Below are 27,955 nucleotides of genomic sequence, written 5' to 3'. Positions count from 1 at the left end.
TTTCAGCTCAGGAAGATACAATAATAAATTGTTGCCTCGTAAAGAAATTAAACAAAGTCCATCATTTTAACTTCCCATTAAAACCGCTGCATTACTCATGTGATAAATCATTAATACAAAACAAAAAGGGCTTCAATCGTCATTGAATGTATTCAGAAACATGATTGGATCACGCGCCATGCAGACCTCCTCTTAGCTGCTCATAGCTGGCCTCCTTAACCGAGTTATCTACAGGACTGCTGATTCACAAAGACATCTGGCGCTTTGCACCTTCTGCCCAATTTGAATTATTCTTTTATTTGGTTGCTGTTAATGCAAAACACCAGACTGACTCGTGATCTTTCACCAGACACACAAAAAAAAATCGTTCTTCAGTAAGTGTAAAATGTTTTATTTAGATGTTTTATACTGTGCAACAGTAACAATACAATAGGTTGTCCATACAATCGAGCGATACAAATACGGAAAACACGGGAGACATCAAAACATTTCTTTGAGCATGACATGGAGCTGAACAGGAGCCCACGTCATTCCCTCAGAACAAAGGGGAATAAGAGAATAACACCATCGCTGATTAAATATGCATTTTGTTTATATGTACACGTGGATTCTCTAAAACTGCTTAAAACGCGTTAAAGACGTGGTGGATAAGCAATCTGATTCCACTGCAGCTACAAGAAACTGATTAATTTTTTTCAGTAAAAGGCAATTTAAAGTTGTTTTTCCTCCATGTCTTCCATGAAGCCAACAACGCCATACAAACGTATATGTTCCCTTCAGATAGAACAAGATCGATGTCTGAAACACTTCCAAAAAACCCGTCAAAACGAGACTTCTGGGGCAAACACGCAGAATCTTCTTTTATCAAAGAAAACGTGTTATCATGAGCATGCATGTTTCAACAGACCGTTTTAAAACATCCCAACACACATGAAATAAATCATGATCAACACGTTGAATCTGAAAAATGTAGAAGAAAATATAAAAGTCTATCTTCAGTCACTTCTGTAAAATAAAGATGTAGCTTTAAAATGGGATAAATGCTTGTCCATCTCTTTTCCAACTTTCTTTTTTTTTGTCAACATCAACATCATTTCATAGGCTATTAAAAACATTCCCATCCTCCCCAACTTCCTCATTCCTCTTATTTTGAAATGTCTCTGATTCCACTACGTTTAAACTTACATGTGATGCCATAATATTTAGAACAACAAATGGAGAGAGAGAAAAAGAGATAACATTGTCTACACAATGGAACTACGTTGGCATGAAAACAGTAGGCCTATTAGCTGAGCGGGTGTCTGGCGTTGGCTGGTCCGGTCCGGAGTCCCGCTTCATCCGGAGGAGGTCGACGAGCCGTTCAGCGAAACCTTCCGGGCCTTGCTGCAGCCGCTACCGCTGCCGAACTGAGTGAAGGACCGACTGGGGGTCGGAGGAGGGGCGGCGGCGGCAGCAGCAGCCGGAGTCCCGTTGACTTTAATGGGGCCGTGCGGGAGCTGGGGGTGCGGAGACTGCGCAGGCGTACCGGGGCTCGGTAGCGACGAGGACGTGGACGGAGCCCCGGCTGGACTTCCAGCTTTGTCGCTGGCAGAATCGCTCTCGGGACCGGATCTGCTCGCGCTGTTCTGGCCTTCCTGCTGCGCATGGCTCACCTTCATTTTCTTGCAGTTGGGTCGGACTCTGTACTTCAGTGGCAACGGGCCGTTCTGCGAGGAAGGGTTGAATAAAGAGATAATGAAGTATAAGAACTGATGAATTAAAACCTAATGCATAAAATCATAAAAACACAGCCTTCTGCACGTTTAAAGAGGTTTCCAACCAGCCTTAATTGGTCTACAACTAAATTAACTCCAAAGTAATTTGTCCAAACAACCTATTTCAAAATACTGTCTGCTTATTAGATGCATTAGCTTCTTGCATCATCAAAATATTTTCAGGATAAGCACTTCTCCTTCGCCTAATAATAATTAAATATATATTCAGGTCAGTTATATTTTTTCATTCCACAGGAAATAACCTCCATGTGGGCCTACAAGCCAAATTAAGATTTTGAAATGAATATAAAATTGTCCATAAACCCATCAAACAACCTCCTGTCTGACTGCATTTTATGTAAAAAAAAAAATAGAAATAAATATATATATATATATATATATATATATATATATATATATATATATATATTTATTAAAAAAAAATATTTAAATTGACCACATTGACCAAAAAGGGGAGGAAACTCAGTGCTTAAATCACAATATGTGATCTTCCATTTATTAGTTAGTATATTAATTCTAAATACACTCATTTCAAGATTAACATTGTTCGTCTAAGTCATTATTTTAAAGTAATTTAACACTGCATTAAAAAAATAAAAATAAATGTATTTAAATGTTTGCTCCAGCTGATAAGCCAAAAATATAGCAAAATGTATTTGACAATGTAGAGGACTTAAATTAATCAATACAATATCATACATTACTGTTACATTACAAAATAAGATGATTTGATTTACGATTGTTAGTTAGACAGCATAAACGTGGATAAACAAACTGAAATCAAGTCTATTTTGACCAAAAACATCTCTTACTCTTCTCCAAGTGTAGATATATGCTATATCCATTAAAGTGTAGTAATCTTTCAGAGGTTCGTCTTCATACATGACTTCAACCTAGACAGAAAAAAGAAGTACATTTTAATAAAAAATTAACTAAATCTTTATTTAAATAAGATTTCAAATAAGTCACATAATATCACAATTCCCTTTGACAGAAAAAAATATATTCACATAGTTTCCATGTCCAATTTATACACCCCAAAATGTATAAATAAATAAATAATCAATACAGACCTGGTAGGCATTTGGGATGTCCATTTTGCTGCGCAGAAACTTCCTCAGATGCATGACTGTCATGGCTGCTGGACACTGCAGGTACCTTTTGTTGGCCACCTGCACATTATGTAAGCATTCCAAAGTTATACATAAGACAATATATTTGAATACAAATTGATTTAGAATGACTAGGCATCTAAATCATTACAGACATGATCCACCTTAAAAGCTGAAAAAGAATTAGCAAAACAATGAAGCCCTTCAGAGGAAACAATGTTTGGCTCAAATGTGTCAGATTTCACAACAGAGATGGACAAGTAAATACTCAGTTGCAGCCTCGAAAAAAAAAAAGTTGTCTGTAGTACCTTTTATTATTGTTTTGTTGTTAAATGTTCACAAGAAACAACACTGGCAGAGAAGAGAATGTGGCAAAAATCAACTCACCATATTTTGATCTTTCAACTGCTTGTCCTCCAGTGAACCTCCCAGTCTGCAAATAATTAAAATAGAAAATATGAATACTGTGTGACACTTTTTTATGAGCCAACATATCTATTCAATAAAACAAATTGATTATTCACAATATAGGCTATTTCATAATCAAAAATATATATATTAGTTATATTTGACACGCACAGTGCTTGTGGCTTATTACTCATGTCAACAGCCCTTATAAAGTTGTAAAACATAATTGGAAGTAAAATTACAACGACAAATAATCCTTGAAATAATTTCAATGAGGCTGAAACAGTGAGGAACAATCCATTACATTTCTATCAGTGCCTTTCATTTATTTAATAAGCCTGCATAAGTGATATCCAGTAATGAGTTTGGGACAAAGGAAACTTTCTTAACCTGGAGAAAATGTGTGTTGAGGACCTAACTTAGCAGGATACGACTCACTTGAGAGTGTTCATGCTCTGGATATCCATCATGCAGGACAGTAGGAAAAACTAAGCTTGGAGGATAAAGGACCAAATGCTTTCTGATGCCGGTTACCAGAGGTATTGATCGGTCTAGCAACACTCAAGTTGGATCTGATCAATTAGAATGTAGTATCTTATCTGAGACAGAGAGCTGATCAAATACAGGACAATACGTATCAAATGCTTTCTTAAGCATAAAATGACGTTATAATCAAGACATTTCTTGTCACTGTAACTGAATTAAATAATCAGTTTATTACTCTGTCAAGAACTACATAAAAAAAATGAAGCATTAATAATTATTGGAACAAAACCAAACCAAAAAGCCGACCTGCAGTGATCAAAGAACTCAATAGAGAGGCTGATGATCTCATCATCTGTAATAATCCTCTTGTCCTCGTCTGCCACCTCTCCACGATCCTCATTTGATCCGTTAGAGGCTGTAGGAAAACACACAGACAGATGAGTACCCGCAAAAATTAAGTAAAGAAAAAAAAAAAAGAAAGATGAGTCAAAATATAACTTGGAACATTGGCCTGCAGTAACACGCCAACCGGAGGGAATTTATTTCATGTCATCCAAAACTTAGGAAATTAAATAATAAAGCTAAATATGTGCTTTCTAACTCACCATCTACAGGGTGCTCCGCATAAAAGTCTCTCCTCCTCTTCATCTCATCTGAGGACATTCAGGAAGACAAACAATTACAAGTCAGTTCACGTTCAGTTTTAACACAGAAATAAGTCTAATTCTTAAATAACAGAATCAGAATAGTGGTATAGGTATATATGGAAAAACATTTGGTTGCATTATGGGTCATTTTAATACAGCAAAAACAGCCTGTGCTTCAAAACCCGCCAAACATTTGACATCCATCTCATCATAATACTCTTCCTTATAGGAGGGAAATATATGAGACATGGCAGTAAAACAAAATGGAGTTTTAGCCTCACTTGTTTCGAGAGGTTTTATCAACAGCATACAGAATGACACCAAACAAAAGCAGCACATGACAAAGTAACCACAAAAAAAAAAAAAAAAAAACAGCTGTGATGACGACAACAGATCTCAGCAACCCCAGCACCACATTTATAACAGATTATGAACATATTGAAATCATAAAAATGTGTAACTTTGCTTTTGTCGCTAAGGGGGGGGGGGGGGGGGGAGATAGTATACATTCTAATGTCTTCACTTCTCATTTGCAGAAGTGGTAAGACAGTTGTTGTGGAGTCCCAACACTGCTGGCTGCCTATATGAAACCACTGATCAAAGCAAAGCTAGAAAATGGGTGCAGATACAGAGCCAGAAAGTAAACCCACGTTAGATACAGACATGGTTTGACCGTCACGCTCTTACTTTTGAAGAGGCCGGGGACCAGCTTGTACACAATGTCCTGTAGAGTTTTGTCAGACCTAGAAAGAGGAAGAGAACCTTCAGTCAAGTCATTAAGACACTGGAATCCTCAACATTTGCAGTTGAAACTGTAAAAAAAGAAAACCTGATAGAGATGGTTGAATTGTTTCCGATTCAGTTAAAGCTTATGATGAAGAGAAACAACAGCATAGTATGGTAAACATATGGTTCCTTGTTTGTAAACGCTTGGCTTAACATATACATTTATACTCAATGATTGCATTGCAGCACACATATGCAGCCTGCGTGTGACACACAGATATTCAATAGAGATCCATGAGTGGTATTCAAGGCTGTGAAAAATCTCATATGTTATGTAAGAGTGTTCCTTGTGTCTTTAAAACCAATCACTTGCTGATCGAGCTGTTCAGCGCACAAATAGGAAAAACATAAAGGGCAAGAAAGAGGAAACAAAGCATGTTCAAACTATTAATGTAGCTGCCAAACATTACCCAAAAAAAAATCAAATCAAATCTTAATATATTGAAAGAATATTAAAAGTATACTAAGGTGCATCAATTGTTTACTCAGCAAAACCTGTACCATAAGGAAAGATTAATTTGCCTGAATAATAAAGAAAATCTATATTAAAAAAAACAATAAAAAAGGAAACTGAGAAAAGAAAAAGATGCAACAATCTAAGTAACCACAGTTCTCACCTAATGTTGAGCAGAGGCTTCGTTTTATGCACTTGTACGTCACAGATGGGACAATATTTGCTGGCTTCCAGATAGCGCACAATGCACATCTTGCAAACTGCAAACCATAGAAAAAGAAGAGGGGAAAAAAAGTCAACATCATGTAATCTGAAAGGACATCCTGAATGTACACTGGAAGCTACATCTGGTTTAAGGATTTGTTGAAGAGATGTCTCATTTGCAGCATTAACAGTTGCAGTGTAAGTGCAGGGAAACCTGCAAGAAAGCCTCCAGTAGGCTAGAACTTGCTGCAATGTATTCTCATCAGCGTGCACAACTCCATGTTAACATTTCCCGCCTATCGTTTTTGTCGCTTGCTCACATGAGTGAAGGCATTCGATGATGGTCGTTGCATCGATGAAATATCCTCCGCACAGGACGCACATGAGGTGGGGATTGAGCTCGGTAATCTTTATCCTGGTCGTCCGATGCATGTTGAGAGAGGGGGGACGACGACAACAATCCTGCGTGGAAAAAAAGAAAATAGAGAGCAAGTCAAAACAACGCATGCATGGCTGGAGAGGAGACATCAGAGGGCTGCAGGTTTCATTTTACGACTCAACGCGGACCATTTGGAGAGAGAAAAAAAGGTCGCTGTTTGTTTGACTGTGTTAAGGAAACATCATCTTTTATGCTAGTCAAATAATAACCAAAGGGGAAGGAGATCGGTGGCAGATTGATGGGCAACAGCAGCAGCGCCACAGAGTCACCTGACCGAGGCGCAGTGAATAATCATAAATCAATCACTTTGAGATCGATGCAGCCGTGCGCTCCTCTCCGTCGCTTCATTTTAAATCAACATGGTTTAACACATGGCAACATCAGAGGAACAGTGCAGTGCAGGATCGCACCGCAGACGGGCTTTAATTCAAAAGGTTAACTCGGCTCCGGAGAAAAACAGGGCATCGATGGGACAGAATATTCTGGGTTTCATGGACGTGTTCTGCCATATCGGACGAGTCGGATAATCTGATGTTAAATGCGTATGCGGCACGTGATTGCGCGTAAACAACAGACACTGCAGTTTTATATTAGAAGCAGGCTATTAAGTATAAAAACAAATCGGCCTAATGAAGCATCAAATGTAGGCAAAATAAATTGGGCATCTCGTCTCATAACGTACTTCTCCATAAAAAATGTACAAATAGTGGCCACTTCACTTTATAGCAGGACGTTTACCCAAAATTGAGAAATTCTGGTGGAAAACATTAAGTACGGGGATCTGTGGCGCTTCGCGCTTCGCGTTGGTGAGCGGGAGGAGACACTGCGTCAGGTGTGCCACACGGGCTTATTGGGTGGGTGGGTGGGGGGGGGGGGGGGGGGGGGCTGGGCGTTTCTATGGCAACTCCTTTTTGCTTTTTAGCCCACATGGCTGGTCACCAGTTAGCAGAACGAGGCAGGATCTCGGACCAAAACAACAGCACGGCGAGCTGTCGGCGTGCAGAGCGGGAGTGAGGAGGGACCGGAGGCTCCCCGTCCCTCCGCGCACACAGACAGCGGCTGGACTGCCAGGCTGCCGACAGCACGGCTGCCATTTTGTGGAGGAAAAAAAACAGAAAAGCCCGTATCGGTTCAACGGGCTGCGGGGTTTCCTTCGAAAGAGGGGAACGGGGGGTGCAAATAAAACCAATCTTTGACGCGTTTGCGCCAGATTCCCAAATCGTCGTAGACCACCGGGAGGAGTAGGCTACGTGCGTCCGACTCGGAGAATAATCCCCGCTCTATTGTGGGTTCGCTTCGCGCCGTGTTTTTCATGGCGTGTGCGCGATAACCAGCACCGCGCAGCACCAACATGGCCAGACGGCAGCGACTGCTGAAGTTGAAGCGCACACTGGATCATACTTATTTATTCTGAGCCATGTAACGACTCCCAAAAGCCCGTTTATTAAGCGTCAGCATTGTTTATACTTTGGGCCAATTGGCATTCAACTTCATAAACCCGGTTGTGACCAACAACAGATTAAGTGCTCCAATGCCGAAGTATCACCGTCGTTCCATTTACCCAGGAGTCCTGCAGTATTTATGAGCCAAATGGGACATGTTGGCTGTAAGGTCATTTAAATCGGTGAGTATTAATTTAATAAAAGCTATACTTTCTTCAAGTGCACCATTTTCTGTCTTTTGAAATGAACAGTCATTAAAAGTCTAAATGTAACCCATAGGCTGGACATGATAAGGTGCTCCTCTTCAAACACTGGATGACAGCCAGCCTGTCCAGCTCTGAACCCACACTGTTACTGTATGGAGCCACAGCCGGCACCATGCCAGAGTCCCGACCTCTCCTGGCCGTCTCTGAGCAGACCACAGCGGGCAAGTTTGGACATCAACTCCGACTCCACGCATGGATAATGATGGATAACGTCGACATATAATCAGGGAGAGCCGGTTGCGTCATGAATCGATTGACTGGTGTTTGGACAACTGCTCTCCTTCTGTCCTGTGGGAGCTGCACGCTCACTTTATAAGACTTCAAGTCAATCACTTCACAAACGTAAAGAGGTGTGTGAGGGAACGAATGCCACCCAATGGCTGCAGCACCAAACGCTGTAGACCATCGAGTCTGTTCAAGATCCCCGTAAAGACACACAGACTGCAGATGCAGCCTACATGGGCTATGTTCTTTTCATATGTACAGTTAAATGACGGGGTCGGTGTTGATAGCATCCATTAATTCAGAACTGAATCGTTAATTCTCTCAATAAAGGCAACAAAAAAAAATAAAATGAGGAGATTGTCCTTGGCTTCTTGCAATCACCCAAACCTCGTTTATTGCCAAATGAGAGCAGCTCCTTTTGAAAAGGTTCCCCTTACACGTAAATCAACAGCAGCTGGAAATAACCCAATTAAAATCGGCATATTAACCGCCGCCAGTCAAGTCAGAAAATCCTGAAATAAAGATTCCTAATTGGGTACATGACTGAAACGTGTTTAAGTCCATACAAACAAGATTAAGTTAGGCTGGGTGTGTATTCATGTTCTCACCGCACACTGTAAAGTGAACCATCCAGTCTGTCATACATTGTAACATCTATTCACAGACCTGTGAGGCTTTCAACCTGCAAACCCGGAGAGGAGGGGGGGGGGGGGGGGGGGGGTTAATACATTAATTTTAACTCATTACGCACACACAGAGGGTGCCCAACAGCATTCATGAGTGAAATGATAATTTGTATCCCCCCCAAGAGGCAAAAGCCCTGGCTCATGTCTGCCTGTCCCAGCAAAGATTCAGAGTCAAAGTGCGCCAGCGTTTAGCCGTAGGAAGGTGAAAACATGGAAATCCTAAATGAGCTTAAATGCCAACAAACAAAAACAGGCTATGCTGACCATAACATATGAAATAAAGTCAAACTACCGATGCTTTGGCGGCTTGAGAGACTCAACAAGCCTTTTCTTGGCCGACGAGTCGCCCACTTTATTTTTTATTTTGTATTTCTCAAAAACCCAACCACCATTCTTAATTATGATAACCATACACCAAGACATAAAGAGCGCACAGTGCATGTTTAACGATGATCAAGCGTTTACCAAGCAGCCGTCATGAAACATTTATGCACAGTGGAAACGGTTTGCCTCCTTGTCACGTTCATGGGAGCGATCCAAGTTAAGTTAATAAATCCAACATTTAGTCATATACAGCCAAAAGCAACACAACACCCTGTTCACAACAGCCCAGGCATCCAGACTCTATAAAATAAAGACACTGTGTGGAAATATGAACACAGCAGGAGCATTAGGAGCACTTGCTGCTGTTAACATCTCAGCCAAACCAGCCTGGTTCGCCCGAGATCTCCCACTTTACATAAATCCAGACGACGCTATTCAAACCCCAGCCGTGATCAACTTATACAGACACATCACTCAATAGTATAGAATGCAACACCGGGTGAGCGTGGATCTTAATTCGCATTCGTGCCCGAGCGGGGAACATGTTTTGCCCAACAACAACAACAAAAAAGTGGTGCGCAGAAACACACACAGAGCTCCACGTCAGTGATCGCTGCAGCCACCGTTGAAAGCTCCACATCAACCGCTGGATCGGTACGTGTAAAACCACAAAAAGCACCACCGCAAACCTCTCGCCGTGCCCCCGTTAGTTAGAGACGATATCGAATAAGACATACCTGGAGGCTGAACAGGGAATCGGTGGGTCTTGAGGCGAGCAGACAATGAAAGTTGGGAGGCGATCAGCAGCAAATGAATAGGAGCCGAGCCGCCATCTTGAAGCAGGCTGCAGACGCTGTCAGTGGCGGAGAGCGCACGGCGGACCGGAGCGCATTTCAGATGTGCGAATAAAACTCCTCTTCTCCTCGCCGCCCTGCGCGCCGTGAGGGTATCCGATCCGCGGCTTCGAGGGAGCCGAGTGCTCCGGGTTCGGCTCGGGAAGGCTCGCACTTCGGCGCCGATAACTTTGCCTCCAAAATAACCGCTTCACCCCGAGTGAAAAATGCAGCAGTGTGTGTGTGTGCTCTGGTGAAACTAACACCGTCCCTAAAATGGCTTGTAGTTCGACCGCCCCGCTTTGGTCACGTGGTCTCCTCGCTTAAGGGCGCCTTGGAATTACTGTCGGTGTACGCCGATTCTCCCGATCCGCTACGCATATAGCCTAAAATAACACTTATGTGTACATTCTAATAGCCTTTCAACCACAACATGCCATAAAGGACTCAGCAGTTCGTGCTTCACTGGAGCTAAAAGGACAACAGGCAGCTGCTTTGGGGGTGCAACAACATTAGTGTCGGTGTATGGTCTTTTTAATGCTATGACGCATTATTTAAATAACCCATAATACACACTCATACAATTCGACACACTTTTACATCAAAAAAGCACAATACGTGCACTTAATATGTATCCAACTTGCGTTCAAATGGCACTATTCGGTGCGTCTATAAGTAGGCTAATGATGGTGTGCCCTCGCCTCTCTGGTGTTAAAAATAACTGCTGCACACGCACTCACACACGTTCGTGTCGTTTTGACTGTCAAAGTGTTTCAATCCGCTCACTAGAACACGCAGGCTGGAGCACTAGGCGGCTACCTTATTAATCTCTGTTCATCGTTGCTTGAAAAGACCCACGCACTGGGTTAAAACACGTCCATGTGACAGATGACTCTGATGTCAAACCTTTGTCGCAGGCTGTCCTGACATCTGCACACAAAAAAAAGAATGCGCCGCGACTTCCACTTGATGAATTGGACCCTTTATCCTTCAGCCAGCGCCGCAGAAAATGTTTATGGAATCCGAGCCGCTGTGGCGCTTCAGCTGATGAGCTTTGAACTTTCAGCAGGGTGGTGGATGCTGAAAGCTTAAGAACATCTAAAAAGGGAACAACATTCTCACAGAGCAATAAAGCAAATACAAAAAAGTAACGTTCTCCTTTAGTGGTCTTTTTTCCCCCCAACAGTCCGAGGACTCCAGAGAAAGCTGGACTGAGCTTCTTGTTGCAACAAATGCTGCAGGAAACGAAGTACTGCTGTTATAAAACTATGGCAGAAATCCTCTTCAGGGTGGACAAAACACATGCCTGCCAGTTACTTCATTGACTCCAGATTCTAAATTAATGTTTCACATCTCTCTTACACAAAACCTATATGACAATGACACCAGCTGTATTTATCAAAAAAACATTTTCCCACCAAATGGTCATTTCTAAAGACAGTGAGAGCACATGAAGTTGTGAAATTATTCAATGAACATGGTGGATTGGATTTATTCTGTTTTAATTGAAACACACACGTTGGAATGATAATTGTCTCTCACATGTATACACGTCATGTCAATCTCAGGTACAAAAGAAACTATAAAGAGAATTGCAATGCCGCTGGAAACTGCTGAAGTTCAGTGCTTTTGTGGTGCCGAAAGGGCGAGGAAACTGGACACCGGCATCACATCTGACTGGCTTTCTCCACACTCTTGGCAGCGTCTTTGAGCTTTCCCACCAAATCCTGAAAACCAACAACCATTGATCATTTTAAATAAGAACATGTCCGGTGAGATAACCTAAAATATCACTTAGAAAAATAATATAAACGCTGTTAATTACACTCATTATGAATAAGAATAAATTAAATTTGTATGCGTTCAGAATTATGTTATTCTGTCTGCCTTGACACTGAAGAACATTAGACTGTACGTCCGACATCGGGAATCTGACTGCAGCACAGCCATATGATTTAAATAGCACAGGTCAGCCCTCATCACATAAACAGAAAGCATCAAACAGAGGTCAGACTGAAACTTAAAACTTTGTGACTTATGTCTGTAAAAAGCGCTTTATAAATACATTTTACTTACTTACTTAATGTAAAGGCTTCAGCGATTTTGCATAACGTAAGCAGAATTTATTTTTTATACTAGAACGACTTAATGTATCATCATCATCAATGCAATCTACCGGGATCTGGGCCATTTATTATATATTTAGTGTTTGGCTGCAGAACATGTGCAGAACAACACCTTTCATTTAGCCCATTATGTGGAATGTGCTATTAAAATGATGCAATTTAACATATATTTTCTTTGGAAGCTGCTCATCTCTGAAGGAAACTGCCCTGCAGCAATTCTTTTATCCTCAGGGGGAGTAAATGTGGTGCGTAAAAACGTATGGATGCAACTGCCAATTTGCTTAACTCTGGAATAGAAATGACTTAACTCTGGAATAGAAATGACAGACGAAGAGCACATATATTACAATTTGAGCAAACAAAGAAACCTTTCCTCTACCTGTAGCTGCTCCACTGTGCAGGTGAAGTTGATATCTTCTGAAGATCCTTTATTCTAATAAAAGGAACAAACAGGATCGCTATTTTACGCACAGAAACGTACCAAACACACCCAGGACAGTGAAGGTATAACAACGCATTAGTCTTACCTCAGTGTTCAATGAAAGCAAGTAGAAAGGCTCGTTGACCTTATCGACCTGACCGTTCTGCCGGGGAAACAACGTTTTGGGTTGGCGCAAGAAATTGTGCAACAAAAAGATATAAAAATATGCTCCAAAACTTGTTACCTTCACGTGGTATTGTAGACGCCATGACGCGTCGTTGATCTGAGGTGGACACCTTCCTATGCTAGAGGAGGGGGACAAGAAAGACGGTTGCATCTGTAATCTCGATTAAATATAAATCATAGACGATCCGGGTCAAAGTATAGAGAAAAGGGAGAAATGTGTTCTGAAAATGTACCTCATGTGAGCATTTTAGCCGGACCACCTAAAGCTTTTCAGTATTTCACAAATAGCCCATTTGAGGTCATTTAAAAGTTTTATGTGTCATACTTTTTTGTGAGATTAAAAGAAGTTGCGCATTTCAAATTAATTTACTTTTTTTTTTTTTTTAAACTGTTTAAAATCAGTTCGCAGACAATGTGGCTCTTTCACAAAGAGCTTTTTTTTATAGCGCGTCATAAAGCAGCATTTACATTCAATTAATCACACTCCATGTCCTTTTCCACACTCTCTGCTCCTGACTGGGCTAAAGCAACAACTTGTTTTGCTCTTTCCTCATTTTCGGGAAATCCAATTCTTTAAAGTTGCGTCAAACTATTTAAATATATCCGTGCGTATTTTTCACAGCTCATGTCAATAATCCTCATGAGTGATGTGGAGTAGACTAAACAAATAGGAAACACGTCGACATTCAGTTTGTGATCATCAGTGAACTTTCAATGAGCCAAATCGTTCAGTTATATTTCAGCAGTGTTTAACTTGCACCTTAAATAATGTGTCATGTTCCAGTTTCATCTTGGAGATCAGTTTGGATAAAATAAGTGATAAATAACATCAAGACCTCCACAAACAGCTGACAGCTTTAACCATTTCAGACTTACCTTGCTAACAGACGTTCCAGTTCCTTTCTATGTTTCTGTAAAGCAAAACATGGATCAATGAGTAATGGGCAATAAAGCCACAGTCACAAGACTATATGAAAAAAAATAAAGATTTCATAGATGTAATATTGTTAGAACTGTCACCTGATGTGTGCTATAGAATATGTCTACTCTGTCTGCACTGAATGAGAGTTCTTCAAGGCAGGAGCTGCAAGAACAAAACAACGCTTTTATCAGATTTCACAAAACTGCATTGACTTGACAGTGTTAATGTTTCATATTTTTGGACAACTTTACATTTTTAATTTGTATTTCTCCCGTTCCAAAAAAAAACTGATGACAGGGGAACAAATACATCTGTTCAAGTCTCATAGATGTATTCATTTTGATGTGTCCATTGAACAAGTTAACACACGGTTTGTTGAAAAGCAGAGAAATACAAGACAACATGAAAGCTGGGGTTTTTAAGTAAGTCAAAAAGAAAACCAAAAGAACAAAGAAACACTTTCATAGAAGTCTAAACTAGTATTTAGCTCTATATTGGTTTGCTATTATCACACACATTAAGAACTTAAAACACTGATCTTCTATATCCTGAACACCAAACTCTCAAAATATCCCCTCCCCTTCTTTGACTAAAGAGCAAAACGTTAAGGCAATGTATATAGATGCACGATTGTGAGAAACTTTATTTGAATAATAGGGCACCACAGAAACCAATATGTCAAATGTAACCACAGTAGCCTACTTATTATTTTAAGCAACTTGCAGGTGATTTCAAAAGTTGCTTAATAATGCTAATTCCCCCCAAACTAACAATAACCTGGTGTGTTGTTTATCTATGGGGGAACATTACTGCCGGTTCACCAGCATACGTATCTGGGACATATGGGCCAGTCATTCAGGACACAACCACAGCATGGCTAATTAACTCAGTGGCTTTGCAGTATTTTAAATGTTTGGGTTTCAGTGTTCACATATTTTATTAGTTGCTGAAATATTGTATGGACTCATGGTCTCTTAGGAGATTCAATCAGCAGGTCACAGTAGTATGTTTAGAAACGTACAGACCTGAATAAACATTATAAAACAATGTAGGGCAACATGTTTCCTGTCACACTGCAGGTGATATGAGCACAATTTTCATCGCCATATGCTGAAAACTAATGAGCCTATTTTTAGCACATAGGAGGTTATGCCAGCATTGAAACCTTCTGTGTTATGTCGCCTACCTTATAGTTGACTTGTCTGCGTTTTGTTTGACCGCCTCCAGTATGAAGGTGGTCGCTGCAGTGTGACTCTGCTTGAGCAGGATCTGGTCGATCTGCTTCAGCTCGGGCTGATCTGTACGAACACAAACAAACGGTATGAGGATGCCACTCTGCAGGCATTGCCTATAACACGCAGCCTTTATTCTCTATATGGGCACACCATACGCGTTTAATTGGTATAATTGATGTAGGCTAGATCCGCGATCCGTACTTGTGCTCTCCAGATTGACGTGTAGAATGGAAATCAATGACGATTTGCATGTGAATGGGCCCCTCAGCTGCATCAGCCAGGGGTCCTTTGTTTGTTTGTATATGGTGAACATTTCACTTTCTATGTAATTCTGCCATTATAGAGAGTCGGAATGCTGCAGGAGTTGGACAACACATGTGTGACCGAAGCAGCCATGACGTGGTAGTATAGGAGCTGTAACTATTGCACGAGGAGGTAACCAAGTCTGCTGTCATTTTTGCATTAGATATATTTAGCCTAGTGCTTAAATCCAAGTCATAATTAGCAACACACGGGGCGCTGCTGGTTTCAAAGATCTGCTATGATCGGTTAAAGCGAACAATTGGATGTGTCTCCATTATGGATTATGACCAATGGTGATTGAAATAGTCGAACATAGCCTTTATAATATGCTGAGTAGACTTGATGCCGGTTTAAATGACAAAAGGCATCCCGAGCGGCCGTACACGTTAACGTGGGACTGCTGCAGAATGCAAAACAGGCAGCAGAGAGAGCTAAGACCGCTTTAGCCCAGCTGACGGATGGCGTGCTGCTGAACCACTGCGCCTCATTGAAGATCTTATTATAAACACGGGGAATCCGGTTCAGAGCAACTCGCAGCACGCAGCGGCGCCGTACAAATCCGCAAACGTCGAGGCAGCTCCGCCGCACATCCACACGAGGAAGCAACCGGAAGGAGCGCGCGGGGACAAAAGCGGGGAGAGTCAGCTCACCGAGGACTCCGGGGTCGGCATGAGAGGAGAGCAGGCTTCGGAAAGACGCGTCCACCAGCACCCGGTAGCTGCTCTGGTCGAAGGCGGACGGATCGGCTAGAGCCTGTAGCCCTCTCTGCACAGACTCAGACAACTCCATTTTGCAAAAGGGTGACCCACTACACTAGACCACGTGACGGATCAGCTGATGTAGCGTGTGGAGCGGCAGAGGGTTGAGTTGAGGAGCTGGGGCTGGCAAATGTGGAGAAATCCCTGGAGCTCGACAAGAAGAGGAATATGAAAACCACCACACAGCCTTCGAGCAATTTCCCTCCCGTGCACCGGATTTAGTGTGCAATGAAAATATTCTTAGACACCGTCTCTGCGGTTATATTTGCATATTTAAGTCAACTGAAACATAGATTTTCACTCACAGGTGGGGTCCCACTGAAAACCTGAGATATAATAGGCTACACCTGTAATCCACATTTCCTTTAATGTCTGTTACATGAATGCATTTCCCCCATACGATTATTCACACACAGATCTGTCTGTGGCTAATTTGTAGACTGGTGCTAATCATATTTTCTTTATAGCCTATCGTCAATAGCCGACCTGACACTCTTTCATTCGGCTACAATGAAGAGCTGCAACCAGGAAATGTCTCAATCACATCACGAGATGAAGTGAAACTGATGACACTGATGGTTAGAATGTTGTAATCACATAGTCCTTTTGTTTGAAGACAACACCAGCATTTTACAGTTTCATTTCAAGCACATTGTCTATGCAGATTTGCTACTAATGGGAATTGAAAGCGGCTACCGTTTAAACCAGCAGACATCGAATATGCCTTATTGGTTTTAAGACATTTCAAATGTGGATTGTGTAAAAGGATGCACAACATGAACCTGTTTTTACAACTAATGCACATCTGACTTGTGTGGCGTGATTAGGCAGCACACACCCAAAGAACAATGTGTTTTTTCTGCACCCATAGCGTGCCTATAACCTTACCTGTAACACTTAAAGTCGGTCACATGATTATCTATTTCAATCATCTGCATATCCTGGTCTTGTTTGCCTGGGGAACTTCCATGCCACAGTCTTGGGGCAGTCATCAGCAGTGTTGGTGAGCAGAGTAGGTCACTTATAAATTTCCATTATGTCAGGCGAAAACACGTGTAATCAGTGTGTAATGCAGACATGCAGTGCAGTCAAGACCTGGAACCATGTGACAATAAACTCCACAGAGAAAGGAAACCCCCTTTTTGCATGAAAAAAAAACATGACTGCATTATTAACTGTTATGCCGCATACACTGCTCTGCTGCAAAATTTCCCCAAACTGTGAGAAAAAGATAAATCCTTTGGATCATGTTATCACGTGGAATGCATGCGGACATTGTTCCTCCATTGGCAAAAATACCTGAAGTGCATTTTTGTAAGAGAAAGCCTCCTTTGAGGCAAATGTTTCAGGATGACTTGCTTCTTCTTCTTTTTACTTGCATTTGTACGTTGTAACTCTTCAGTGCAGTACCGCTGTAAGCTTCTGCGCTACTCTTGACAAAAACGTCACCCCCAGCAGCAGTTTAACGCAGTTAAAACCTTGTAGGAAAAACTATTTCTTGTTTTAAAAATGTTGCCTGTCGCAACTGCACGCACCACTTTTATACATCATAATGCCAATTTTAGGCTCCATCATTTCCCCTATGTGAGATCTTCGTCGGCATGTCGTTCATTATCTAGAACCGGGACGGATTGCAATCTATCGCGCGGCCACACGCACGCTGCAGCTATCGGAGTGACCTCTGACTCTGCGCTTTGTCCAAAGTCCATTTCGGCTGCAGGTCGCGTTGTGAAATAGATTAGCCTAGACTCTCTCCCTCCAAGATATGTCTCTTCTCGTGACGTGCGTCCCTCTGTCCCCGCGTCTTTCCATTTGAACATATCCCTCTCTGTTTATTAACACATCATATTGCATCATCAGATATATTTTCTTCGGGAACCTGTGTCATATGCCTCGTGTCAAGAATGATTTGAAACAGACTTGTGTCCGAACTGCAACGGTCATATTCAACCTGATGTATTTACATATGCAGCTTCTTAATAATGCCTTCAAAATAAAAGTCTGGCTCCTCAAATCGAACTGACGATGTAAATGAACACAGTCTATACACAGTCACTAATACTTCATCTTCAGCCTCATTTGTTTACATAAAACGGCACAGTTGAACACGAGTCATTTCCTTTTCATCAAGATTTTGTTTCTATGAATATTTAGGCCTAAATATTAAAACGCACCAGTTTAACGAAAACATCTTTTTTTTCCTGTTGTCAGAATGAAAACCAGGCTGCAGATCCTGCATCATCTTTGCCACTGTTCGTGAAGCCACATTCACTTTTTTAATACCTCTTTGTAGTATGTACAGTGGCTATAAGACATCTTACAAAAAATCGCTGACATGTTGAAAGATGCATGATTTGACCAAATATTATAACCTAGTCTGTTAACACGTGACCTCTTGAAGTCAATATGGAAGCTATCAAAACTATCCGATGTGGCAAAGTCAAAAGTAGCAAGAATCTTAAATGTAATGGATATTAGATATTAACATTAAGTCCTTTGCAGAAGCCAACAGTGTTTAAGTTGTGGGAGAATAAAGTGGAGTCCACTGAGTCATATAAAGTGATCTTTACAGGTAAAAAATGATGGATAGCCTTAGCTGCAGCCGATGGATGTTTGAATAAAGTTTGTTGCAAAAAAAAAAGAAAGGCACGCTGATCTGCATCTCTGTTAAAATATATTCTACGTTATTGTATCCTGCTTTTCCGTTTAGTTTTTAATCCTTGGTCGACTAAAGGTCAAGTTGAATATTCACTTCAGTCTAAATTATCATTTTTATCACTGACCGTCTTTACATCCTAACAATGACACACTGGAAACATCCCCTTTAAGGAGACTGCTGTAACATGACCTTGGAAAATGTGTGCATTGTTTACAACTAGGGAACACATTTTCGAAACCAGTTCGTAAGACAGAGATATTTGACCATACAGTGGTCTTGTTTCACCCTACTGGATTAGACTGTTTTGTTTAGGACTGCTTGGCCGATGCATGTGCCATTTATTGCAACAAGGGTGATACTATATTATAGAAGACAATGACAGATTGGCAAGTATACCGTTTTTTGAGTTTGCCATGATTTCATTTCCCCAAATAATAACAAATATAGCCTATCTGAAAACTAGAAGTTAGCTCTGTGGATGGAGTGAGGATTTGTAAAATATACTAAGCTCACAGTCAAGGCCTGTCTCTGGTTTGGCAAGACGGCTTGTGTTCCTGTCTTCTTTTACAGCACTGCGACAGTAAAAATCAACGGATATTTAAGAACTCATCAGTCATTTCAGCGTGTGGATGGATTCCTGTAACACGAAGGTGAAGGCTCGCGACTACCTGCAGCAGCATGTTTTCACTATGGGCTGTCCTTGACCACTATGGTCTGCGTTGTTGCAGTATATTGTACGTTCAGGTACATGTATGGACAGAGAAGGTGACTGGCCTCGTTGCACCGTAATTATACATGCCACGAAACGCTGCACATCACACTGTGCAGCAGAGATGCAGTTGGTTCTGATCATCTCCGCAGAGAGCTACTGGTTCAGGGTTCTGATGTCTCATAAAAAAGATGGCTACCGTAAAACTGTCAACAGATTTGGTGGGATTGGTGACATCACCAAAAATAACCGTTCAGTACGTAATTTCGTGAATTCCAACAACTCTCACGTGATCACGTGAATGAGGCACCGGTGATATTAAGTGTGCTCTTTTTAGCATGCCTTTTAGAAGTTCAACACAACAGCTCTTTAGCCCATCTGGCTGCTATTATCCACAGTGTGCAATGATGACAAAAAAGGGGGTAAGTGGGTGAGTTCATTCATTGTCGAATAGGCTGCAGTCTTCTGATGGAAATTATGAATCACTTGATTTGTCCGACTGATCCTAAAACACACTGATCCTAAAAAATACACTTTTCCTTATTTCTGCCTTTAGAACAAGAAGAGAGCGGACTGTAAACTGTATTCTCCTATACGTTTGCAAATAAATTGTATTGGTTGCCTACAACCGTAACTATATTTCTTGCTATGAGCACATTTTGAAAATAATTGTTGATACACGTTTTAGAGATACATTCCATATGAATGTGTCAGCCAAATATGTTGGGAGCTCAATAAGAGCTTTGGCTGTCATGTTGTCGTAAATCATAAGACACCCAACATGTCTTCATACAGTGGTTCGTAGTATATCAAACTGTTGTAACCTACAGGAGATATAGCTCAGGCTTTTAGTGACTCTAATGGGATAAATAAACTCAAATTTTCATCTTTAATTCCGTGGCTGCATCATTTAAAATAAGCTTTGAGATGAATACTGAAGTAAAGGTTTCAAACCAGAAAATTATTTTCTACATATTGCATTCAAAGTTAGCTCCTCATTGGTTGTCAGTGGAGCCAAATAGATTTTGAGAGGCACGTTTTGGTCGATCTATAATCCAAAAAGTAACGTGGAAAATGTGTTTTAGATGGATTTACACCTGACTTGGCAAAGCTGAATATTTACTTAAAATATGCAGAGAATATGACTGAACCATTTGCATAGTTGCATAAAAACCTGTGAAAAATAAGTTCAACGCGGCAAAAAAAAAAAATTAGCCGATGCATTTGCCCTGCGATGTTGCATTCTACTATTTATAAGATCCATACCCCCATGTTGTACTTTATTCAAAACGTAATGAAACCACAATTTCCAAGCCACCAGCTCCGGGTTCAGGACCTCAATGTAACAACGAGGCCCCTTAGGAGAAAAATATACTGAATACACAGAGATTCGTATCTGGTTATTATTTTTAAAACTTTAAACTAATTCCAAACAGTAACCTAAGAGGATACCTTAATTTGAGCTCACAGGAGGAAAGAAAACGTGCTTTTACACTTTGTCAAACATCAAGTCTGTTTAACCGTTTTAGCACGTTTTACAAGTCTGGTTGCCAGCAAACCCTTCGGCTTCATTTGCTAAAACAGATTAGAAACCCTGGAACTATTCTGCACCCCTCAGATGTGGTCCAATGGTTTATTTGTTAGACAAACAAGCAGCACACATGCTGGGCTCAGATTTGTATAAGGCTATTTAAAGGTATTTTTTTGAGGCAGCTGGTAGGGGGTGAAAATTGCTTGCAGAGAAAAACAACAGATCCTCAAGCATTGCCTGTGTGCATGCGTCAAGTGTGTGTATGCGCATGTGTGTACGTGATAGACGTGAGTTTTTTTGCAGAGTGATTCTGCCCCCTGTTGGAAAAAAAAAAAACTCCCCACCCCCTCCTCCCCTCCCTGCTCCTCCAAAGCATTGCCTGCTGCTTTTACGTTTAAATGATTTATTATCATAACTAACACACTGATCATCATATTTCCTGTTGCTTGTGCTTTTTTTTGGGGGGGGGGGGGGGGGGGGGGGGTGACTTCCTTCGTGAAGGAACTGTCTGTCCAAATCACAAATTATGCATGGAACCACACTAAATGAATATATAAGAAATATATGAACCCGTTTGTATCTGCAGATTGGCGCAGAGGAATTGAATGTGCAACAATATGATTGATTAATCCCACTTAAAAGGCGCAGAGAAGAGAGGATGCCCTGCAGAAAAAGCAGGGCCATATAGAATTTGTAATTAACGTCTCCTGTTAAGTACCTCATTAACTAGGTTATATATAGAGCTAATTAAATTATTGTCCTGCAGAGCCTATATTCCCCTCTTTATTGAATCATTTTGATGTGTAATCCATCAGATATGGTGGCGAAAAGGAGTAAGAAAGACGCGCGGATACAACTCTCTGATGATAATATGTTAATCTCAGGGGGGCGAGTCCCCCTCCCCGTCCCCAGAGGTCAGCATGGGGTCAGTGTCTTGCTCAAGGACACTTCAGCAGGGCGCGTGGGTGTGTGTCGGCGCAGCAGCGGCTCGAGCCGCCACCCTATACATGCAAAATAAAATGACGAGAGAGCGGCCTTGCGCATGCATATGCTTGTAAAATGTCGTGGGATTATAAAGACTCCGACGGCTTTTTAAATATCCGTTGATGGAAATTCGTGGAGGAGGTCGTGGCTAACAAAGAGCACGCGCGCACGGTCACGCGCGCCTCCGCTGACCGCTAGGTGGCAGTGGTGTGGTTTCTCTCTCTCTCTCTCTCTCTCTCTCTCTCTCTCTCTCTCTCTCTCTCTCTCTGTCCTGTGAGGAGCTCATAGAGGGAATCATCGGAGGGGAACAAAGAAAGGAGGGAGAGAAAGGGGGTCTGTGAGTGCGTGCGTGTGTGTGTGAGAAAGAGAGAGAGGGGGGGGGGTAGGCCTACGTGAGGAAAAGGAGGGGGAGGAGAGGGGGTCTCCCTTGTGACAGGACATATATGGAAATTTGAATGGCTCACATTCACCTCTACCAGAGCGCGCATGCCCGCTCTAATTCACCAGCCAGCACCAGCACCTCCCATTATGACTTGGATCGCGCCAAAGCAGCGTCACAGGTTAAAAGGCAGACGACCTGAAATGTGACAGATAGATAGAGCCTTGGTGATTTTGGGATGTATAGCAGCACACATCCATAGAGCTGTGTGTGTGTGTGTGTGTGTGTGTGTGTGTGTGTGTGTGTGTGTGTGTGTGTGTGTGTGTGTGTGTGTGCGCGCACTCATACTCCCATTGACAATAAAAGCTTTTGGGGTTCGACGTGATTGTAATTACAGCCCTTTAAGCCTGCCTATCACAGTAACAATATGGCAGACCAATGTGTGGCGGAGGGATATTAAATGCAAATATCACCTGACGTAAAATTCAATAACAGGGCTCAAAGTCTTTCACCTTGTTATATTGCTAAAATTGCATATTTTAAAAATATACATGTAAAAAAATAAATAACCTAAAAATAATATAATAGGCTAATCCGCTGAATAAAGTGAAACACAAAGGCTATGTTTAAAGTAACTAAAATTGAACAAATTAGTTCCACGACTAAATATTTAGTGCCACAGTTAAATAAAATATAGATAAATTACCTATCATAATCAACTTTTTTATTTTTATTTTACCTTTATTATAATTATTATCGTCAAAATTCTGACAAAATTCTTAAGCCGCTTTTCAGGTGATTGTTTTAAAAAATATAATATATATAGGTGTAACTGTGTGAGTAACCTTTCGGCCAACATTGTTGGATACTAAACAAAACTGTGATAATCATCATATATTTTAAATGTATTTGTATTTATTATTAACAATAATGTATTTTTTATACGTAGATGGCGAGAGAGCCGGTGTTTCCCCGAGCGCGCAGTAGCAGCTGTTCCTCCTCTTGCCTGCCGGTGAAAAGCAGCTTCCTGCCGGCTGCTGCTGCCACCCATGTCCCGCTCGTCTCCCCGCACGGCGGCTTCGCACCGAGCACGACGGGGAAGTCTTACAAACCGAATGGTGTTTAGCGACTATATCGCTCGCACAGAACGTACTTATAGCTTTTTAAATAATTAAACACTAGTGTTGTTGCTTTTTTTTTTTTTTTTTTTTTTTTTTACATATAGGCGACTCACGGGGGACCCGCCATATTTACCCTGCTGCTGACTGAGGACGGCAAGCAGTTAGGGTCTTTTAAAGTTTAACACATTTGGCTCCGCATTGCTTGGAGCCAACGTAAGGCCATTTATGTTTACTGTATCTATGTTCTAACAAGGTTTATGACCCAAACCAAGCCGATCCGGACAAACAACTCTTATGCAACATTATAAAAACTCCGAAGTTAATCACTGCCCAACACTAGTTGATGGTTTGGAAGTCATACATTTTCCTTAAGATGAGCCTATCGGACAAGGATTTGTTGTTGTTGAATGGTTTATTCAGATCTGAGCCTGCTGAAGGCTGGTTTTAGTCAGTCCTCATTTTAAAGCCTCAATCACAGGCAGAGGTCTGGATCAAAGTGAGTTAAGTGAGTAATTGAACTTTGTGGTTGCAAAGGTTACAGTCTGGGTTGACACGTTGCCAGAAAAATCTGCGGGCTTACCCTGCTCTTCAGCTCCCACAGGTTGACCGTTTGTTTCTCTCTCTCTCTCTCTCTCTCTCTCTCTCTCTCTCTCTCTCTCTCTCTCTCTCTCTCTCTGTCCCAGTGACGTTTGCAGACAGTGTAGAGGAGAGGAGGACTGGTAAATGTTGGGCAGGGAGAGAGACAGTTGCAGGGGTTCACATCATATCACAGATCCAGCAATAACATTCATGAATATTCCTCCTTTCACCAGGCCTTGTCAATCCTCCACAAGGTCATGGTTGGCCATCTGCGTTGGGTCCAGCCTTTGAAGCCCGAAGTGAAACTGTTACAGCAGCAAATAGAATTGTTTTCTTTCATCACTGAAATGCAGATATTTAAACTCAAGGTCAGTTTGATGGTTGCAGCAGAACTCCAAAGGACAGCTGAGCATAAAAGGATTGTTGAGATTATGAGTATGATGTTGGTGTGAATAGAATCTGTAAAAATGTTTTATGGTGCTTTGAAAGAGCGCTACGTAAGCACTCTTCTTTTTCTGCCATGGTATGAAAGCTTACATAGCCTATTCATTTCTGAAGGCTATTGCACATTCAAGAACCATCAATCAGTTCTTCAAAACCTGTCTATGTCAAAATATAGACTCTATGCTGCAAACTACATTTTCTTTCAGGCTTGCACAGACCTGAGTTGTAAATACTTGGTGGAAATAAAAAATCAGGAAAACCAACATTTTTGTCTCCCTTTACAACTTTTATAACTTCACAGTTTCTGGCAGCAACAGTATGGTCAACCTTTTGCGGCAAATGCAAAACATTTTAACCTCGTTATACATGTTGACACATACTATGCCTATATGGACTTGGTGCTTTTGCGTCACTCCCTTATGCTGCTGAAACTGTCACGGTGTTATAACCTTATGGAACTAGCTACAAATGTTACTGTTCGCAAGGGAAATTCTATAATGTTAAAGCAATACAAATCTTCTACACACAGTAAATAGATCAAAATAAAGAAATAAACACAGCTAAATGATTTATTATCAGAGAGACAGACAGGGACAGGTAGGCGTTCGCTGCAGCCCAAATTAAAACACTTTACAATCAGGCAGGGCGAAGGACGGCCCTGAGGCGGCTCAGTTTCCTTGTACACGGGGTCTTAGCCGAGGATCAACTTTCATGCAAGCACTCCCAAGGATGTTTCTTTGTTCTATAAAGACCAGTCTCCACAGCATCTCTCTCTCTCTCCCTCTCTCTCTCTCTCTCTCTCTCTCTCTCTCCCTCTCCCTCTCTCTCTCTCTCCCTCCCTCCCTCTCTCTCTCTCTCTCTCTCTCTGTTTGACAAAGGAAAGAGATGAGGAAATGTAATTATGAAAGATTCAACATTACTTCAGAAAAGCCCCAAAGAAGACAATTTACACACCGTCACAAACACATACAGGGCTTGTCACACTGAAAGGGCAGTTAATTATAGACTTCTTTTATACAGTCATTCAGTTATTAATGTAACAGTGTACATACGATAATAATAAAATATGTACTGTTGTGTTGCTCCGCCTTTCACTTTTACCCCAATGCCTAGTTAATTGAAGATGGTAACGTGAAGTGTAAGCACAGATTAACTGTTTGGTGATGCAAAATGTAGCTGATGTGTGCAAAAATGTGCTCACGGTTTGTGTGGAATGAATACAATGTTGGGACACAAAAGGAGCACAGCAGAAAGAAAAGTGGCAATCTCCACCTGACTCAGAGCCCATTATAGGGTGAGAGAGGAGACAGAGATGTGTGTGTGTGTGTGTGTGTGTGTGTGTGTGTGTGTGTGTGTGTGTGTGTGTGTGTGTGTGTGTGTGTGTGTGTGTGTGTGTGTGTGCGTGTGCGTGTGTGTGTGTGCACGTGTGTGTGTGGTAGAGGGAAGGAGAAAGACACCCAAAGGTGTATAATGCATCCATTCACTGTCATGATCAGCAGCCATTACCAACAGCCTGAGCTGGGTGCCAATCAGACTGAATTATTCTGCAGTGGATCGACTAGCAGACAGTTGACCAATGACTGTTTCCTCTACACGGAGCCAAACTCAGCTCAGTCTGATTTCATTTCCTACCCTTTCTGTCACTCCCTCCATTGATTGGCTGCTGTGCTTTCAACTAGAACCTCTCTTTTATCAATCCCACCCTGCTTTATTTCTGTTGCTGTCTTTCCTTGCTGTTCTGCTTTTGTCCACAGCTCCCGCCTCGTCTTTTGTGTGTGTGTGCTCGTGGCTGAGCAGTGATGAAATCCGGGGTCCCTTTGGCAACAGGCGCTCTCAGTGCATGCATGTATGTATGTATGTATGTATGTATGTATGTGTATGAGCGTCCAAGTGTGTGTGTGTAGTTTTTGGGGCAGGGCAGTGCAAGCAGCAGTCTGATCCATACTAATGTTCATTGATAGGAAAATCAATGGTGCATTGATCCAAGACTTGGCTCTGAGAGCGGGGGCTGGGATGCAAGTGTGAAGACCGGAGGAAGAGCAACAGAAAGACGGAAAGATGTCGGAAGAACAGTAGAGGAAGGAAGGGATTAGGTAGATGAGGATGAGTGAGGGGAATACGTGGGGAGAAATAAGTTCAAACCACTGCAGGCCTCTTCAGATGACAAAGATGAGACTGGAGCCCCATTGGCTGCTGTTGGGGGTGGGTAACTATATGTGAGAACAACCTGTCGTGGCATAACTATTCTCTTATCTCTCGCTGTCTCGCAGAACTGCTCTTGAGAGTGGGTGAACAAGCCTCAAATGGAACCTGAGACACGAAAAAAGAGGAGAGGAGAGGAGAAGGGGAGGGAGAAAATCAATTTTCCCAGAGAGAGGCAGGCTGGTCTAATGGAGGTCTAAAATAAAGAGGAGGAGGAGAGGACATATTTTCCTCTGATTACCTCCTGTAGCCTCCCTGGCAAACCTTGAAAGCTATGATCGCTACAGTGGCCACGCTCGTCCGACCTTTTGCAGAATGCATAGAGTCTAGTCTTTCAGTCGGCAGCAATCAGGCTTTGAGGTGGACAAGACAGTACAGCAAAGAAAAAAAAGAAATTCAAAATCACTGATTGCAAGGAAATCAAACACAGTGACCTGATAGACTTTGGACTTAAAGGAAATCATGTCTCCACAAGCAGAATTGCTCATATCTCTCTTTACTCCCTTTTAAAGCCATCTAATTTCTTCTGCTTTTCAATCTCTATGATGCTCTTTGTAGATGTTATGTAACCTGTTGTTACATCTCTGAAAGATAAAATGAGCTGGATTAAATGGATAAAGGTTTCCATTTGGCTAAGAGGAATCATTTATAAAGTATAAAGGAAGGAAATTTGTCATTAGTGTCTCTGCCAAACGAACAGAGATTTCCAGAGTATCCCTTTGCTGTGATTGTCCGCTCGGATGGCCTGTCTGATGTCATATGACCAGGTCGCTATGTCCAATTTCCTGCTACAGGCTTGATTGTTATACATTGGTGAGTGTAGTGGACATTCAATGCTATGCAGAAAATGCAGGCAGTTATTTGTTCCAGTTCTAACTGAGTGAATTTTAAATCCTGTTTATGGCTCCCGTGGTAAAGTAAAATGCATGTGCCATGGTAAAAAATGTACTTGAGAATGATCAAACTGACAAATAGCAATAAATCTAAGATTTGTATAATTATTATAAACTAAAGCAAAAATGTCCCAGTTAGCGCACGTAAGACTGCCTCAGTTAACAAATGATTTGAAGTAATCCTGCTGCCTCTCCGACAAAACTGTTGCCACAAGCCATCTGACGTCTAAAGGCTGTGACCTGCAATGGAACCGGACAAGAAAAAAAAAAGGGCCAAAACAGGGACAGATGTGGCTCCAAAACCACAAAACCCCTCCAACGGCCACTGTACGTCTGCTTCTGTAGCTCAGTGGTGTGCTCATTAAACCTGTGAATGTTCAACCAGCTATTAAACAACGTCTCAATGAACTTTTCCT

General features: G+C 41.7%; 2 protein-coding genes across 2 annotated transcripts; both read right to left on the bottom strand.

Moving 5' to 3' along the window:
- Positions 1 to 373: 373 nt before the first annotated feature.
- Positions 374 to 10,328, bottom strand: bmi1a (bmi1 polycomb ring finger oncogene 1a). The gene is made up of 10 exons (XM_079181730.1): positions 9,992 to 10,328; positions 6,193 to 6,334; positions 5,832 to 5,928; positions 5,116 to 5,171; positions 4,387 to 4,434; positions 4,088 to 4,196; positions 3,275 to 3,320; positions 2,849 to 2,947; positions 2,588 to 2,668; positions 374 to 1,706 (listed from the first exon to the last, which is right to left on the bottom strand). The coding sequence occupies exons 2-10, from the start codon at positions 6,302 to 6,304 to the stop codon at positions 1,335 to 1,337; spliced, it is 1,020 nt and encodes a 339-aa protein (XP_079037856.1). The 5' UTR covers positions 6,305 to 6,334; positions 9,992 to 10,328; the 3' UTR covers positions 374 to 1,334.
- Positions 10,329 to 11,572: 1,244 nt separating this feature from the next.
- On the bottom strand, positions 11,573 to 16,079 carry commd3 (COMM domain containing 3). Its single transcript, XM_079181732.1, has 8 exons — positions 15,931 to 16,079; positions 14,929 to 15,040; positions 13,841 to 13,904; positions 13,697 to 13,731; positions 12,879 to 12,939; positions 12,741 to 12,797; positions 12,593 to 12,646; positions 11,573 to 11,814 (listed from the first exon to the last, which is right to left on the bottom strand). The coding sequence occupies exons 1-8, from the start codon at positions 16,067 to 16,069 to the stop codon at positions 11,755 to 11,757; spliced, it is 582 nt and encodes a 193-aa protein (XP_079037858.1). The 5' UTR covers positions 16,070 to 16,079; the 3' UTR covers positions 11,573 to 11,754.
- Positions 16,080 to 27,955: the final 11,876 nt, after the last annotated feature.

This window comes from Pholis gunnellus (genome assembly GCF_910591455.1).
Source record: "Pholis gunnellus genome assembly, chromosome: 20".
Lineage (NCBI taxonomy): Eukaryota > Metazoa > Chordata > Actinopteri > Perciformes > Pholidae > Pholis > Pholis gunnellus.
The sequence above is the reverse complement of the archived record's forward strand: the minus strand, read 5'-3'. Positions and strand labels throughout refer to the sequence as shown.